The following is a 15852-nucleotide window of genomic DNA, read 5'->3' on the forward strand; positions in this document are numbered from 1 at the left end:
AATTCTTCGCTCGGGCCGGCACGGCCTTCCCTTGCTGCCACAGCCCGTTTGGGGAGTTCCTCCTTCGTCCGAAGTTCCCTTCGACTTGCCCCATCCATGGGGCAGAATACCGAGCGAGGGAACACGTAGCCCTACATGCAAAAAGGGCAGGCCGGCCTCAGTAATTCCAAAAAGTCTGGGCTGATGTCCCTGCTCTCTGTGCCAACCACGTGTGCAGAGATATGTGCATAGAAACGGGTTCGCACGGATAACGTGCTCGCGGATCGCACAACTCGTCGTATCCGGGTTTGATGTACATCGACGCCGTTTGGGGACATTTCCGGTTGAAACAAGTCATGACTCCCGCGGAGAACCTCGTTTTCTGGAACGAGCACGGAAGGGCGGCCGGTTGTCATAGCTAGTTGATGACGACCTCTTCCAAGTTCAATGTCTTGCACAAACGACGGGATCTGCAGTTGAACGCCGTGAGTACGGAACCCTCCGTCTATTCTCAAGCTCAAAAACCAAATTCACCAGTAATTACTTTTTTGTTTACCCCAAAGTTCCCCAACGCCTTATTCAACAACCCACCCCTTCCCAGCAACCTTGCGCTGCGTAACCTTCTTCATCGGCAAAGGCCACCCCTGCCCACCCACACCTTCGGCGCGGAGATACGGCACAACCCACACTTCCCTCGTGCTCGCCGTTGAGCTGATCTCCTTCACCGGCTTGCCGTAGCTCACAAGCGGCGTGCCCTTGGCCAGGCTCGCCAGCTGCCCTCCCGTGACGTCCGTGAGCGTGTGCATCCTCGTCTTGGGCGTTTTCCCCGGGTCGCCCTGCGTCGCGCGCTGCAGGTGCGAGTACACCACCCACTCGGGACACTCCGCCGGGCTGAGGTGGGACATCGGCGACGACGGGTGGAGGTAGACGAACTTCTCTGCGTCGTGGCCCACGCCGAGCGGCGAAAGGGGGATGTACGGCACGTCGATCGCCCGGCGCGGCTTGCGGCCCATCTCAGGGGGTACCGGAGACTTGTCGGCGCGGAGGGCGACCTGGTCGATGAAGCCCGCAGCCACCATCTGCTTCAGATACGCGACCTGCTTGTCCGACGGCGCGTCCAGCTTGTCCTGGTACTTGAGGTTTTTGAACGCCGGGATGTTGGCGCGCAGGAGCTCCGTGATCTGGCCGCGCAGCTGCGTGATTTCCTTCATGACCTTGTGCCGCACAAAATGGCTTTCGCACCACTGCTCCGTCGGCTCGTGGGCGTACTCGCCGATGACCTGCAGCAGCTTGATGGCGTCGGCGCGGTCGTCGAGGTAGCAGAACTTCTTGTGGGCGGCGTTGAAGGCGCGGCGGATCTGGGCCTGGCGGTCCTCGGCGAGCATGTCTGCGTTGGTGCGGAACTCATCGTCGCCCTTTGCCGCGAGCGCGGGGATGGCCTGGTGTTCCGGGACAAAGATCTCTGCCGCGGACAGAGCGGCAACCATCATGATCGTGTAAGGAAGGCAGTCGTGCTGGTGGCCGACGAGGAGAATACGCGCGAAGCGCGGCGAGAGCGGGAAGATGGACATGGTCGATCCGATGCGCGTGACCTGGCCCTCTGGCGTGATGGCAGAGAGATATGTGAGGAGCTTCTCCGCCTTGCGCAGACCCATACGGTCCGGCGGAGTGGGGAAGGGGAAGTTAACGACGTTGGAGAGGTTCATCGACTTGAGCTGGAGGACGACGCCGTCAACGGGCATGCGGAGGATTTCGGGGTCTGTGAACTCGGGGAGGTCACGCTCGTAGACGGCCGAGGAGTAGAGCCTGTAGCAGTGGCCGGGGCCGGTACGGCCGGCACGACCGGCTCGCTGGCTTGCGCTGGCCTTGCTGATCCAGCCAATCTCGTAGGTCTGGACGCCGCTGAGGCGGTCATATTGACGCTCCTTGGCACGGCCGCAGTCGAAGACGTAGCGGATTCCAGGGATTGTCAAACTGGTCTCGGCGACGTTGGTCGCGAGAATGATTTGACGCGTGTTTTCTGGGGGCTCCTCGAAGACTCTCATTTGCTCTCTCGTCGGCAGAAGGGAGTAAAGGGGCAAAACCTGCATCTTGAGGGGGCCTGTTTCTCCTTCCTCTCCTTCGATCTCAAACTCCTTGTCGTCCTCGTCTTCCATTCCATCGTCGTCGACGTCGTCATCGATTTCGCCAAAGTCTCCGTCCTCAACCTCGCCAAAGTCGATGTCTTCCACTTCCATAGGGGCTTCGGTAGCAGAGATCTGAACCCTGGGGGCACTCGCCCCGGTAAAACCGCCGAACGCAGCCCGCAGTTTCTTGCTCAAGTGCATAATCTCGTTCTGGCCTGTGAGGAAGACGAGGAAGCCACCTGGTGGCAGCTTCTTGTGACCTCGCATGATCTTCTTGTAGGCCTCGTCAACGTAGTCAGACTGCGTGCGACGGGTAAAGTGTATCGTGACAGGGTGCTGACGGCCCTCCACCTCAACAACAGGGGGCGGCGTCGGGAATAGTGTCGCGTTGTTCGTCATGTCTTCAACTCTCAGCGTCGCAGACATGATGATGATCTTGAGCGGCTTGATATTGGGATCGACCTTGTCATCGCCCTTGCGGATGTTGTTGATACGGCTGAGCATACCAATCAGGATATCCGTGTTGACGCTTCGCTCGTGGGCTTCGTCGATAATGATGGCCGAGTACTTCTTCAGGGAGAAATCCTGCGCCATCTCTCGCAGCAACACACCATCGGTCATGAACTTGACGGCCGTTTTGCTCGATGTTGTACCCTCGAAGCGGATCTGATACGCGACCCTGTCTTGGTGATCACCCAGCTCCTGAGCCACACGTTTGGACATGCTCACCGCAGCGACTCGACGAGGCTGCGTCACGCCAATCATGCCCGGTGTGTCGGAGTTGGGCGAGCCATAGCCCGCTTCGTACAAAAATTGAGGCACCTGCGTTGTCTTACCGGAACCAGTAGAACCGCACACAACGACAATATCGTTATTGTGGATCATTTCCATAATCCTCTGCTCTTCCGCCACAACCGGGAGCTTCATGCGCACCTCCTGGATCTCGGGAGTTCTCGTTACCGCAACGGCGTAAGCCTTCCGGGCGAGGTTCGTCGTCGGCTGGAGCTCCTGGGGTAGCGGCTCTTGTTCCACAGGTCTTGGCGTGAAGTTTTCGGGCTTGGGTATATCGAGTGCTGTAGTTGATGGTGCGACTGGCTGGTAACCCAGAGCCTGATTCCTCTGAGCGTGCGCCCATGCCTTAAAGGCAGATTGCCTCTTGCTACCCGAATCGCTGTCCTCGTCCATTTCCTCGTCTGAATCGTCGGATCCCTCGCTCGATTCCTCCTCCTCCTCGTCGGATTCCTCTTCTGAGGATTGATCTCCAGAACTCTCGCCACTGTCTTTGCCGTCTCCATCTTCTCCCTCTGAGCTGAAGCCACCCCATTCCTCCTCTGCGTCATCGGCTTTTTCGGTCTCGATGATTGAGAACTTGGATACGACACCGCCTCTCTTCTGACGCTTCTTCAGAACCGGGCGACCGTCATCGCCAACATCCAGCGGGCGCTTCAGACCAGACCCCACGCTGGCAGGAATCTGCGGCTGCGGTTGAGGTTGCGTCTCCGTTTTAGCAACCGGCGCAGGCGAGTTGGCTGTCTCTGCTACTGGCTTCGATTTCGTTGCAGGTACTGTCTTTGGCGCAGGCGCCTTCTTCGGTGCCTCAATCGCTTTCGGAGCCTCTTCCTCGCTCTCATCGCTCTCCGCCTCCGGCGTCTCTCCCCTCTCCTCATACAGCATCTCCTCCGCCTGCTCATCCACCTCCAGACCCGCATTCTTTTCCCTCAGCGCCCGGGTCAAAGCTTGCCTCTTCGTCTCCTTGCCCTGGCCCAAAGACTTGGTACTTGTAAACAGGCTGGTGTCGACTTTTTGCTGCGCCAACTTGGCCAGGATCTCGCGGTTCTCATCTTTGCGCATCTTCGTGGTGATATACTTCTCCAGGCGCTTCGCCTTCTTGCCGCTGACCTTGGGGCCATCTTTCAACAGGTCGGCCTTGATCTGGGCCCTCTTCTCCACCAGGCGCTTCTGGTCTTCCGGGAGAATCTCATCAGCGTTTGCGTCCGGAAGGACGGCATTGTCGTCAGCTTTTTGGCGTGCAAGCTTTTTGTGCTTCCGCTCTCTGCGGACAAATTTTCCGGCCATCTTTTATAATTGACGGTTGTTGCAATAAGAGAAGCTGGACGTTGTGGCTGTTGCGGTGGCTGTTGCGTCGGTTGATCAATTTAAAAATTCTTGACGATGGACCTGGCTCAGAAAATCTCAAGTGAGATTTCGCGGTCTCGAAATCCGGATGAATGCTGTCGACTTCTATAGGGTGCCCCAAAGGAAGCAAATTTGTGACAAAACAAGCAGGAAAATTAGTCGGCTTGTTTCAGTACAGAGCCATCATTCAAAGGGTATCAAATGACCAGAAAAATGACGATAGCCAGTTACCTCGTCTTTCAGTATACTTGAAGCCGATAAGATTCGCGACCAAAAGGTCTGGAAATTTTTGGGAAGAAGGAGTTCTGCCGCTCTGACCGCCTGTCAATGACCCCAAATGCGGATTAGTGCTCGTCCGGGGGGCGATCAGCACCCCTGTCCCGGCCGCTGTAGCGGGGCCGGCGTCACTGAAGGCGCTGCCCGCAGATGACGGCGCCGGAGCTCCCTAGCAGCACAATACTGTGGCCGAATTGAGAAGTCATTTTCACCAGCAGGCAACAACACTGTGAAAACTAGAATCATCTGTAAACTTGGTCCTGCCAACAAGAGAGATTTCACCTCATCCGTCCTCACCAATATGGACCCTCAAGGTATCAGGGAAGAGCCCTTCCCCGCCCGCAGCAAACAGGAAAATGGCACGGTCAACGGTGTCCCAACGGAAGTCTCGTCCATGACCTTTTCCGACAAGATCATGATCACAATTTCGCAAGAGGGAAAACTATCCCAATGGGTAACTATGAATTATTAGCCCACAAAGGAAGCCGGAATGCTAACCTGCCCCCAGATCCAAGTACCACTGCAGGCTTCATCGGGCGGCATGGTCGACCTGAGCCTCCCATCAGCTAGTCGTGGCCTGCTACCTTCCGTCCATCTCACCCCCAAAACTCTTCTGGGAGGAGGCGGCGACGAGCGCGAGACTCTCGGCCAGCTGTACGCCGCACAAATTGCCAGTCTCATCTCCACGCGCGATCCGGAGGATCGAAGAACACTGGTTCTCGGATTGGGTCTCAACAAGGTTGACACAGAGCGGGAGGCATTTTTCGACACTGTCGAGTTGGTTCAAAAGGTGTTGTGATTGGTGTTGGAGTTGATGAGATGTGATATTGGCCATGATGAGGTGGATGCCTCCAAACGAAGCCAACGAAAATGCATTACATTCCCACACAATCTCTAATTCAAGTCCTCTTTATCGCGAGTTTGAGGCTCTGACAACCCAGCCTCATGCCATGGATGACAATGACTGGAATGAAGGACCCAATTTCGCTATTGCGATATCTCGGACCGCCTGTCGTGACTATATTCCTGAGGTCTCCTCCCCCTCGTTTTTGATATGCGCAAAATGGGAATCAAGAACTCCCAAATCATCTGATAATGAATGCACAATAGAGCTCAACCCAAACAGGTGCGGTCGTGACTGCACGTCCACTGCTCATATGGGTGATGGAAACTCCGCCTTCAGGGTAGACCATCGTAGTCGTTCATTCATTGAAAGTCGTTGGGCGCGGCATTGGACCGGAAACCCTTACGCAGCCACCCCGCTCTTAAAGCCGATTCGGGAAATAGTGATGTGGTAGTGAAAAAGTGCGGGCAGCTTGCATGTCAACGGTCAAGAAGTGCGGAGTTCCGAGGTTGCTGATAAATAAGTGAAGGTGCTCGGGCGATTGACATCATCTGAAATTCGTTCTCCGACATCCTAAACAACAACAACTGATTATTTTACCCAAGTCTGCCTTGTAGTAATTTGAGAAAGGCGATGAAGCGCATTCAACAGCTGGGCCAACAATTGATCTCCAACATGGCCCCTACGAACGTGACCTTAAACAAGAACGGCATCCCGCCCTTCGAGTCCCTCCCCCTCGGCAAGGACGACCCCAGATACTCCGCCTGGGGTCTCTACGGCCGTGAAGACGAACTCGGGACCCTGAACAGACTCACCGATGAGCGCGTCGCGGCAGCAGCCAAGAGCGAAATCAAGACAGGAGCCCGGTAAACCACACAAGCCTCTCACGTACCTGATTCCTCGAGACACTGACAAACACTCCCAAGCGTCTCCTTGAACTGGTCTCTCACAGCCCAGCCCGAACCCTTCTTCGCCCGCCGCTCCTTTCACCTCGAACTCCAGGTCAAAGCCCCTTTCCTCGCCAACGATGACATCTGGACCTTCAACTCGCAATCCTCATCTCAGTGGGACGGCCTCCGCCACTGTGGCTATCAGGAAGAGAAGCGCTTCTACAACGACGTGACCATGGAGCAGGTCCATGCCGTTGACGAGAACGGGAAATTGTCGACTGTCAACGGCATTCAAGGTGAGTTGACCCGTGCAATGATATCGAACAGTCGGAGCTGAGTGACGTGAAGCCTGGCAAAAGCATGGCATTGTAGGCCGTGGCGTGCTGGTAGACTACCACTCCTGGCGCCTCTCTCAAAACATCTCCTACGACCCTTTCGCGCACGACTCTATTCCAGCCTCCGAGCTCAAGGCCTGCCTGGAAGCTCAAGGAACGGAGGTCAGATTCGGCGATATCCTCATCGTACGCACAGGTAATCTCTCCTACCCAACGACTCACGCGGGCAGCAGACTCACATGATTAGGCTTCATGGCATCTCACGCCTCAAAGTCCGCCTCAGACCTTCAGGTCTACCGCGCTGCCGAACCCCAAACCTTCAGTGGCGTGGGTCAGTCGGAAGAGGCCCTGCGCTGGATCTGGGAGAACTTCTCCGCCGTCGCGGGAGACCAGCCGGCCTTTGAGTGTTGGCCACGCAAGGACCCGCAGTACTGGATGCACGAGATCCTCCTTGGCGGCTGGGGCATGCCGATCGGTGAGCTGTTTGACCTCGAAGCTCTGGCTGAGAAGTGCAAGCAGGAGAAGAGATGGAGCTTTTTCGTGTCCAGCGAGCCCTGCCATGTGCCGGGAGGTGTTGCCAGGTGAGTCTCCACCATGTCCTCAGACTGTTGTTGCTAATATTTATTTGTAGCCCACCGAATGTTCTCGCCATTTTCTAGTGATGGCAGGTCTCGTCAGTTTTCATGTCCTTTTCAGAATGGTTGGGGCAAATGGCACGTGTAATAGGAAATCCAATGCATAATGATATTGACTGTCCTAGCCAGCCTACTATATCAAACACGTTGCAGGAGAGGACCTTTTCGATTAAGAATCGTTTGTATGCGGCCCTCCTGAGATTCGCACCCGCCTTGTCGATTCTATCTCAGGCTTGAAACACCTATGGCCAAACGACGACGGTAGCTGACTGATACCCCGCAAGCTTCATACTTGAAGATGCTCTCGAGATGTATTCGTGTATCAGCATTCCTGGCTGAAGTAAATGATGAAAGGCATTGCCGAGCCCGACGCCCTAATTTTGCTTTGAACTGCCGAGTGCCCTCTATCATAAACAAGTTCTAACCCCCAGAGCTCTCGCTTCATCCCTTATGACTCTTGCGATCACTAAACATTCTGTCAGCATGGAAATTTCTCCTGATTGAGCGAATTGACTCACGTGCTCAGTCTCCTAGACAATTGTTGCAGCTTCTTATCGTTGGCAGCATCTTCGGCAGCCTTCTCGAGCGCCTGCTTCCTATCCTCATCTTGCTGCTTCACAACCTCGTCATGGCTGGGAGGAAGCCTCTCGTTCTGCAAATCAACCTTGCGGGCGTCTTCGAATGTGTTGATGGCGTTCTTGATACCCTCAGCACCAAGCATGAGCGTTCCAGCAGGAAGTCTGCCACCGGAGACGGTCTTAAGCTCCGTAACCCTCTCAGACTCCTCACGCAACACCTGGAACACACGCGAAAGACGGCCAATGGCCAAGATCTTGTTCTTGATTGCGCGGCGCTTGTACTCGATGGACTCGGGATCCTGCGTTCCGGAGAGGGGGGGCGACATGGGACCGGGCGATGTGGACGAAGGAGTAGCGTCCTCCTTGAGCTCCTCCTCTGAACAAGTGCTAAGGATCGCGATAAGCATGTCGGTGATCTTCTCACCGACGAACGGCAGCGACCATGTGAAGACATCCATGAAGTTTGGTAGCCAGTACGGGTGGGGCGTGCAGTTGAATTGCCGGATGTTCATGACATTGTTTTCGTACTTCAGAACAGCAGCCTTATTGTTGTAAACATCGAGGTAGTTGGGCGCCGAAAAGATGGTCATGACACTGGGGAAGCCCGTGGTACGCGTCTTGCGATACATTCGGTAGCCTGCATCTTGCGCCTCGTGGGCTCGAATGACGGACAGCAAATTGTTCTTCTCGAGGAAATTGCATGCGGCCGGGTACGAGAAGAAGTAGGAGCAACCGCGGACATGGTTATGCAGGAAATAGTCGCTGGTCTTTTCTTGTCCAAAGTCCTCAAGAGGGTCGGCCCACAAGATATCGCACATGAGACCCTGAGTGGGCGGCTCACGGAATCGATCGATCTGAACCGTCTTGTTAGTGCGTGTTTGATGGCAGGTCTGGAACAAGATCAACTAACGCTACGCAGGTCATCCAGAGTGTGCAACTCAGGACTCAGGCCACCGTGGATACACAAGAATTGCTTGTTCATGACAGCCGCAAGGGGCAGGCAGCAGAAGGACTCCATGCAGGCCTCGTAAATAGACTCAGAGTACTTGTGCTTGCACTCCAGCTTGAAGGTGAAGTAGTCCGTCAAGTGGCGACACTCGTGGTTACCACGGAGCAGCCACAGGGTCTTGGGATAGTGGATCTTCAAGCACCAGAGGTACAGGACACACTCGATACTGAAGTAACCTCTGTCGACGTAGTCACCGAGGAAGAGGTATCGCGTCTCGGCCGGGTCGCCACCGACCTCGAACAGCTTCATCAGATCGTAGTACTGGCCGTGAACGTCACCGCAAACAGTGATGGGCGCATCCATCTCGAGCAGGTTGGGCTCGGCGCGGAGCAGCTCGGTGGCGGTTCTGAGAATCCATAGGGCCTGCTCCTCGGTCAAGCGACCCTCGCGATAGAAGTGCTGCTTCAGGAAGTTGATGTTGGGCTTCGTGTGGGTTTCGTCCTCGAAGAACTGCTCGTCGGAGGGGGTGAACATGGCAGGAGCTTGGACATCTAGGAGAGGAATCGGGGGTTAGCGCGGGATTGATCGTCGGGCGGGGCTTGATTGCAATAGAGCGAGGGGCATCGTGACGCAGTCTGAGGCGGGGGAGGAGTGATGTCGTCGACAGCAGAAGCGGCGTACCTTTGCAAACTCGCTCCATGGTGTTGACTTGGGTGCCATCTTCCATGGTGTGGATAGTGAAGTCGATCTCGGGTAGAGGCTTCTTCTCGCGAATGGCGCGAATGGCATTGTCGACCTGCTGGTTGCGACGGTCGTCGGGACCAGGCGCGCTGCCTTCGGGGTCCATGATTGCTGGCTGGTGGGTTGAGGCGAGGTAAGGGGGAGAGAAGTCAAGTGCTGGTCGAGGGAATCGGTCGGGTATCGATGATGCAGAGCAAGTGAGCGGTGAAGGACGGTAAGGATAGCACCAGCTCCTGATCAAGTCGCGATGGGCCTACAAAGAGGCGAGCTGGGTGGCGACAAGACGTTGGGCACGAGACGGGCAAAACCAGGCTTCGAAGCAATGCGAGGCGTGGTGAGGCGAGGGGTAAAAATTGAGGTGAGGAAAGATAGGGCTGAGAAGGGGGAGATGGGTGAAGGGGATGGGACGGGATGGGATACGCAGTACTGCACTCGGCAAGGACCAGTCCAGTGTCCAGCGTTCGGCAGGTTTGCAGTGAGGTGTGCAGCAGCAGGTCGCCAATTTGGTGCTCCAGTTTCGCAGTCCTTGGTACTTTAGGTGAGCTGCGGAAGGTAAAGTCAGCCACTGATACCATTTAGAATGGCGAATCCACCGGTTCTCTAGGGGTGCAGTTGCTAAGGTAAGCTGCTGCCCGCGCGCGGGAGGGGAGCTGGAACGCACACCTCAGATGAAATGGCAGGTGGCAGGCCGACCGAAGACGTGTCCGCGGACGGCGGGGTGGGCAGGGCAGGTAGAAGGGACTTGGGGTCCCACTTTCTTCACGCGTGTATGCAAGTACCGGGAACACCACCTTACTCTTGCTGCTACGAAGGAATACCCGAGCCTCGATTCAGACGCTCACTGTGCAGTGTCCTTCCTGCTGGTCCCCTCTTCCTGTTTCCTCTGGTCGAGTGTCGTCTGAGAGGCAGCCGCATGCTGGTGCAGCCTGTCAAAGGCGTCCAGTTGCCTCTTCCAACCCCACATGGCCGCAAGAACAGCGCCAAGCACCTTAGGTTCGAGGAAGTACCAGGTACGTATCCTCGAGAGAGGTCCCTCGACCTCCCCTCCCCCTCATCACTGGCGCTACTGGACCTTACCTTACTTTTTCCACTTGGCTCCAGCCTCCAATCCTGCTCCCATCGTATCTTTCTTTGGTGTGCTGTAATAATTAGGAGCACCAGAAATCCCATGCTTCGGATTGGGTGGTTTCCCTTTCGCTTCAATTGTCTTTGCAACTTCCTCCCACCATCAACGCAACCATGGAACACGGCATATATCACGCGACACGATCGATCTCGCATCTACGCCAACTGGCATCAATTCTTGATCTCATTTAAAGCCTCTAGTTTCTACTTCTGTTCCGGCTCTCCAACCGTCTAATACATGGGTATTCTAGCCTTTATTCTCCACCCACTGCACAGACTCGGATTCAGTCGCCGTTATTCAACGGGCCATAACCGACTTGCAAGATTGGTCGCGATCTGAACCTCAAGTTCTTTCGGCTTTATGCATATCGCTCAATTGCCTGACGCGGTCGCTGTTCTCCTCCGACTTCGTGCAGTTTGTGAGCCACTTTCGCAGCCAAAAACTTATTATCGACATCTGCTTCATGGCAAGCAGTAGCCTCCGTCGACGGTGATGTCGCAGCCAGTCGTGTACGAGGCAGCGTCCGAAGCAAGGTACAAATAGGCGCCCTTGAGCTCCCTGGGCTCTCCTTCACGTCTGCCAATTGTCAGCCACGTCACAAGCACGCTTTTGTGTGCCATCAACTTACCCCATAGGTGTCTTATTTCTCCACTGCTTCTTGGACTCTTCCGGGACGAAGTCGGTGATCTCGGTCTTGATGTAACCAGGAGAGACTGTGTTGACGCGGGCAAAGTCGACCCATTCAACAGCCAAACTCTTGCCTTTCCAACTCATTAACTTCGCACCACCCAAGACTCACAGGAATACTCACAAAGGTGGATCACGGCCGCCTTGGAGGCGTTGTACACCGCCTGCGCCTGTGGCACGTTCACGATGTGGGCACTCATGCTGGCAGTCGCAATGAAGCTGCCATACGTGAAGCCCTCGAGAGGCTTGCCGTCAAGCGTCGTGCCCTCCTTCTTCTGTCGGCGGAAATGAGTGCCGGCAACCTGGGCGCAGTAAGTTGTGCCATTGACGTTGACGGCCATGACCTTATCGCCCTTATCCATGGGCCCGTCAATCAAAGGGCCCTCCTCCCAGGCAATGCCTGAGTTGGCGACGAAAATATCCAAACGGCCGTTGAACTCAGAGACGATCTGCTGGACGGACTCTTCAATCGATTCGTGGGATGTGACGTTCACCTGGTACGCTCTGCCTGCAAAGAGAGGTCAGCAACTCAGCTCCAGCCATGCCGCCAACCGCAACACAAACATTTGACGCCGTACTCCTTCTCGATCTCGGCTGCTCGTTCCAATGCTTTCTTGTTGCTGTTGTACCAAATGGCAACGTTTGCGCCAGCCTCGGCATAGGCATGGGCAATGTTCAGACCAATGCCAGCGCCCGCGCCGGAGACGATGGCCGTCTTGCCCTTGAGTGAGAACAACGGCAGCACACGGTTGCCGGCCGGCGGCTCTGTGGCGTTGTTCTTGAACGCGCCGTCTTTCATGTCGGCCATATTTACGATTGTCGTGGAGAAGGGCTGAAATCTTGCGAATCTGCTGGCCGTTGTTGCACGAGGGACACAGAGGACTCGAGGCCGTGAGACGGCGGCGCGGAGGACGGAACCGAACATTTTATTGAGGAGCGGCAAGAAGAATATGCCGCAAGAGGGCCTTGAGTTCTTTCTGTCTGACTTGGTTTGACAGGGTTCTAGGGAGAAGCTTCACCGCAATCTGAGGGTCTTTGAGGATTCCACGAGAGGGTCACGAAGTACGAAGATTGCGAGGGGAGGAGCAAGCTAATACTAATACCAGTATGGTCGGCGCGCCGCGGCAATGAGCGCCCCTGGTTCATGCGACTTGGGCCGACGGAACAATCCTGAGCGAGGTGACGCGGTGGAGCTTCGAGAAGGGGTAGCTGTGCCGCCGTACCGCCAGGATGAACGGATGGAGGGGTAGCAAAGGCGGTTTCCAGGTCGTGTCATTGGCATCATGGCCGCCGTCATTGACCCTGAAGACGGCACGGCACTAATTAGGGCGACGGCCGCTTCTGCATGTCGCATGTGTCTTCAACAACCTCGGGCGCCGCCGGGGGGTGGTGTGGGGGTGCATTGGTGCCATGGGGGCCCGGGGTTCGGGGGTATTCGGGTCACATTGCTCCAGATTTGGCGGTTTCCAACATGCTAAAGTTGATTTTACCGCGGGCAGATGCTGGGACGGGGGGCCCTGAATCGCGGGGCCATCGGGGCTAAAACGATCCCCGCTTCAACTCGACTGGCGCGCTTCTAAGTTCTCTGTCTTTCAAGGTCCAGCCCGCCTGGCCCGCCATCTTCGTGAAGGACTCATATCAATGCCTCTGACCTATGTTTGTGCGTCTCTCATGCTAAATGCTTTCGCCTTTATATGCACTCTTTCCCTGATACAACTGTCACTCGCCATGCAATGCTCAGTATGCGTTTGCTTATCCGACAACCCTGTCCAAGATTTGTTGGCGAGGGAAGTTTGTGTTTCTCCAACGTGAAATGAAATCGTCTCGGCAGACTGGCGCAAGTCAGAGAAACATTTTTCATTATGATCAATCAAAGGGCAAAACTTACTGTAACCACCACAGATGCGTCTTCTTCCTTCAAAGGCACTCCGTCCATGCATCACGCGCCAATTGTCAAAGACTGAAGGAAACACACAAAAGTCAGCAAAGCACGGTCACAGCTGGAGCCTTTTCCACCTGCGAGGAGCACACTTACTCAACACTCTGCCCGGCGTGAGCTGCGTCCAAAACTCCATGTCGGGCCGCTTGAGAATCTCGTTCCACTTGCGGGCTGCCGCGTACCACTCCTCCGGGGCGATATCCTTCGTAAAGGGCACGACGCCGCGGTCGTCGTTGTTCCATCGCACACGGTGCACCTTCCCCGTGAGGGGATGGAGCTCGAGCACGGGGTACAGTCTGTCGGGCGAGATGGTGATGCCCTCGTTGCCGCTGGCGTGCCAGGGCAGGCGCAACATGGTGAGGATGTTGAAGGCTTCCTTGTCCTCCTGCTTGAGGACGTTTGCGGCGTGGAAGCCGTCCACGAGGAGCGACTTGCCGCCTAGTTCGCCATCGGCGGAGGGCTCGCTGCCTGGCGGGGCCTCGTGGGAGAGCATGTGGAAGGCTTGCAGGCCGGCGGGGTCGGTGAAGTAGGTGGTGTCGGTGTGCGCCGGCAGGGCGATGTTGGTGTAGGCCGTGTCGGCCATGGCCATGTCGGGGATGAAGTCGTAGAAGCCGCCGTAGTGCGTCTCGCGGATGAAGGCGATTCTCTCCAGGACTTCCTTCGTGGCGCTGGGCGTGTCGAAAGGGACGCCGTCGACGAAGGCGAAGCCACGCTCACGCTATCGTGGTTGTTCCACTTCAGCTACTGGCTTCCTACACAAAGTCAAAGGATCGGCTTACAATCGTGTTTGTCAACTTGGCGACACCGGAGTCTTTCTCTGGGAAAAGCTCGTTGTATTGGATTGTTGGAGGGTCTTGGTGATTTTGTTGGATCCCGTATTTAAACCTGGACCGTCAGCAGGACGATTCTTCTCTTGAAGGTGAGGACGACGCTTACTTGATGTTCTCCAGTGGACGGCTGTTACGGTATAGGTAATGGTTCAGAAAATCCCAGGTGTAAAAGCTCTCGTGGTTATCTTGGTTCCCTGCCCCCCTTGGCGTCTCAGCGTCATCTTGGTGAGTTCACTGGAGAATGATGGAGACGTACACTTGATTTTCAGTCCCTTCTTGTCATGCTCGATTTTCAAAGGTTGAATGTCCTCATTGACCTGTCATCTCAGGGTTCAGTTGGGATGGTTTTGAGTTGGGTGAGAGAGAGATAAGTGACGTACAGCGAAGGTATCGAAGTTTCTCTGCATGGTGTCCTGGTTCACGCATTGGCTGCATCGGCAGTTGTCCCTTTATACTTCATCAACGGGCCGCAACTCTAACGGACCGAGAACCAACATACCTCAACCAAAAGTGCGGGCTGCATCGGAAAAGTCACGCAGTCAGCGGTGAATCTCAGACTGGTGCATTGCTGCTTCATTGAGCTGTCGGCGCTGGGGGCGGGACGGCGAGAAAGCCAACTTACAGTGTCGTCCGGCGTGCTCGGCTGTTGGGCCCAACTTCGAACTCGATGCCGGGCTTGGTGGTCTTGACCCCGACAATCTTGTTCTCGTAACTAACACGCCGGGCAGCGGTGGTTGCGGAAAGCTGTCTTGAGGCGGCGTTCACACGGAGGCGCGGTGCGGCGCTCAACGCAGGACGCGCGAGACTACTACGAACAAGCTTCAATGTGAGACCACTTTCGACTTTCACGTGTCATTCGCAACGCCAATTGAAGAGAGAAACGCAGAATAGAGAATGGCATTTTGTTTTTTCGCCGTTGCTGGCGCTTGGGAAATCCCATACCTTCCGGCTCGTAAGCCGATTTGTCTGAACGACATTGTTATCGTGGAAGGGTTGCTGCCAGGTAGAACTCTGATCGCGCCGAAGTGGATGTGATTATGGGCAGAGTTGGAGCAAGTTCGGAGGCGGCGGGGGGATGAGGTAGGGGCCGGGATATTGAAAGTCGACGTTTGTATTCGTTTGAGAAATGCGACGGATCTGAGTCGGCATCGGGTGGAGGGAGGGATGTCTACTTTACTTAGGTAGTCTTTTCCTGGGGGAGGCTCATGTGTGTTTGGAGGGGCACCCTCCACCTCAGGCACATGATGCCCCCACTTATCCGTCGAGATATGGCATAGGCAGAGTGAAGAGAGCCGAAATGCTTCGGTTTTGCACTGACATCGGCTGATTGCTAGGCGGGAGGTTTTCGGGGCATGGCGGGGAAGGTTGCCCCCCAGCGGAGGTGTTCTCTGCCCAGAGAGTTGAGGTGCGCTAAATTCGAGGTTGTCCTAGGCGCACGCATGTGCTGTGGGTCCTCCATCTTCTTGGCTGCCCGCTTCATTGCAGTGTTCCTTTGGTCCATTGTACAACTTACCTAAGCAACCTGGAAACCACACGAATCGTCTCACAACGTGGACTGGCTTTGTCTGTTTCTTTCATCCAGCATATCCAACATGGGCCCTGTCCACCACCAAGTTCTAACTTTACAGCGGACCACTTGACAAGCGCCTCGAGCTCTTCTCCCCTACAGCTTGCCACGTCGTCAGCCGGAGAGGAGAGTGCGCCTCGCTCCGCCCGCATCGTGTCTGATCGTCTCCAGACCGCTGCCGAGACCAATTGGGGCCTGAAAATCCGTTCAAGCG

General features: G+C 55.7%; 6 protein-coding genes across 6 annotated transcripts; 2 read left to right on the forward strand and 4 right to left on the reverse strand.

The window, feature by feature from the left end:
• Nucleotides 1-554: 554 nt before the first annotated feature.
• Nucleotides 555-4181, reverse strand: CGCS363_v005215 (putative ATP-dependent RNA helicase; the record flags this gene model as incomplete). The annotated part of the gene is made up of 1 exon (XM_036637064.1): nt 555-4181. The coding sequence occupies one exon, from the start codon at nt 4179-4181 to the stop codon at nt 555-557; it is 3627 nt and encodes a 1208-aa protein (XP_036498009.1).
• Nucleotides 4182-4818: 637 nt separating this feature from the next.
• CGCS363_v005216 (uncharacterized protein) lies at nt 4819-5316 on the forward strand (the record flags this gene model as incomplete). Its single annotated transcript, XM_036637065.1, has 2 exons — nt 4819-4971; nt 5026-5316. 2 exons carry the CDS (start codon nt 4819-4821, stop codon nt 5314-5316), a joined length of 444 nt encoding a protein of 147 aa, XP_036497893.1.
• A 720-nt stretch (nt 5317-6036) lies between these two features.
• On the forward strand, nt 6037-7245 carry CGCS363_v005217 (uncharacterized protein; the record flags this gene model as incomplete). The annotated part of the gene is made up of 5 exons (XM_036637066.1): nt 6037-6227; nt 6288-6547; nt 6600-6782; nt 6834-7167; nt 7218-7245. The coding sequence occupies 5 exons, from the start codon at nt 6037-6039 to the stop codon at nt 7243-7245; spliced, it is 996 nt and encodes a 331-aa protein (XP_036497161.1).
• A 417-nt stretch (nt 7246-7662) lies between these two features.
• Nucleotides 7663-9595, reverse strand: cna-1 (Serine/threonine-protein phosphatase 2B catalytic subunit; the record flags this gene model as incomplete). Its single annotated transcript, XM_036637067.1, has 4 exons — nt 7663-7687; nt 7740-8653; nt 8710-9299; nt 9430-9595. 4 exons carry the CDS (start codon nt 9593-9595, stop codon nt 7663-7665), a joined length of 1695 nt encoding a protein of 564 aa, XP_036497720.1.
• A 1481-nt stretch (nt 9596-11076) lies between these two features.
• lxr3-1 (L-xylulose reductase) lies at nt 11077-12110 on the reverse strand (the record flags this gene model as incomplete). The annotated part of the gene is made up of 4 exons (XM_036637068.1): nt 11077-11191; nt 11244-11376; nt 11427-11810; nt 11867-12110. 4 exons carry the CDS (start codon nt 12108-12110, stop codon nt 11077-11079), a joined length of 876 nt encoding a protein of 291 aa, XP_036497721.1.
• A 944-nt stretch (nt 12111-13054) lies between these two features.
• cbs-1 (Trimethyllysine dioxygenase) lies at nt 13055-14478 on the reverse strand (the record flags this gene model as incomplete). The annotated part of the gene is made up of 7 exons (XM_036637069.1): nt 13055-13134; nt 13191-13262; nt 13338-13959; nt 14021-14126; nt 14178-14265; nt 14328-14388; nt 14452-14478. 7 exons carry the CDS (start codon nt 14476-14478, stop codon nt 13055-13057), a joined length of 1056 nt encoding a protein of 351 aa, XP_036497402.1.
• Nucleotides 14479-15852: the final 1374 nt, after the last annotated feature.

The sequence above is a fragment of the Colletotrichum siamense genome (genome assembly GCF_013390195.1).
Source record: "Colletotrichum siamense strain Cg363 chromosome Unknown KSG_Cg363_contig03, whole genome shotgun sequence".
Lineage (NCBI taxonomy): Eukaryota > Fungi > Ascomycota > Sordariomycetes > Glomerellales > Glomerellaceae > Colletotrichum > Colletotrichum siamense.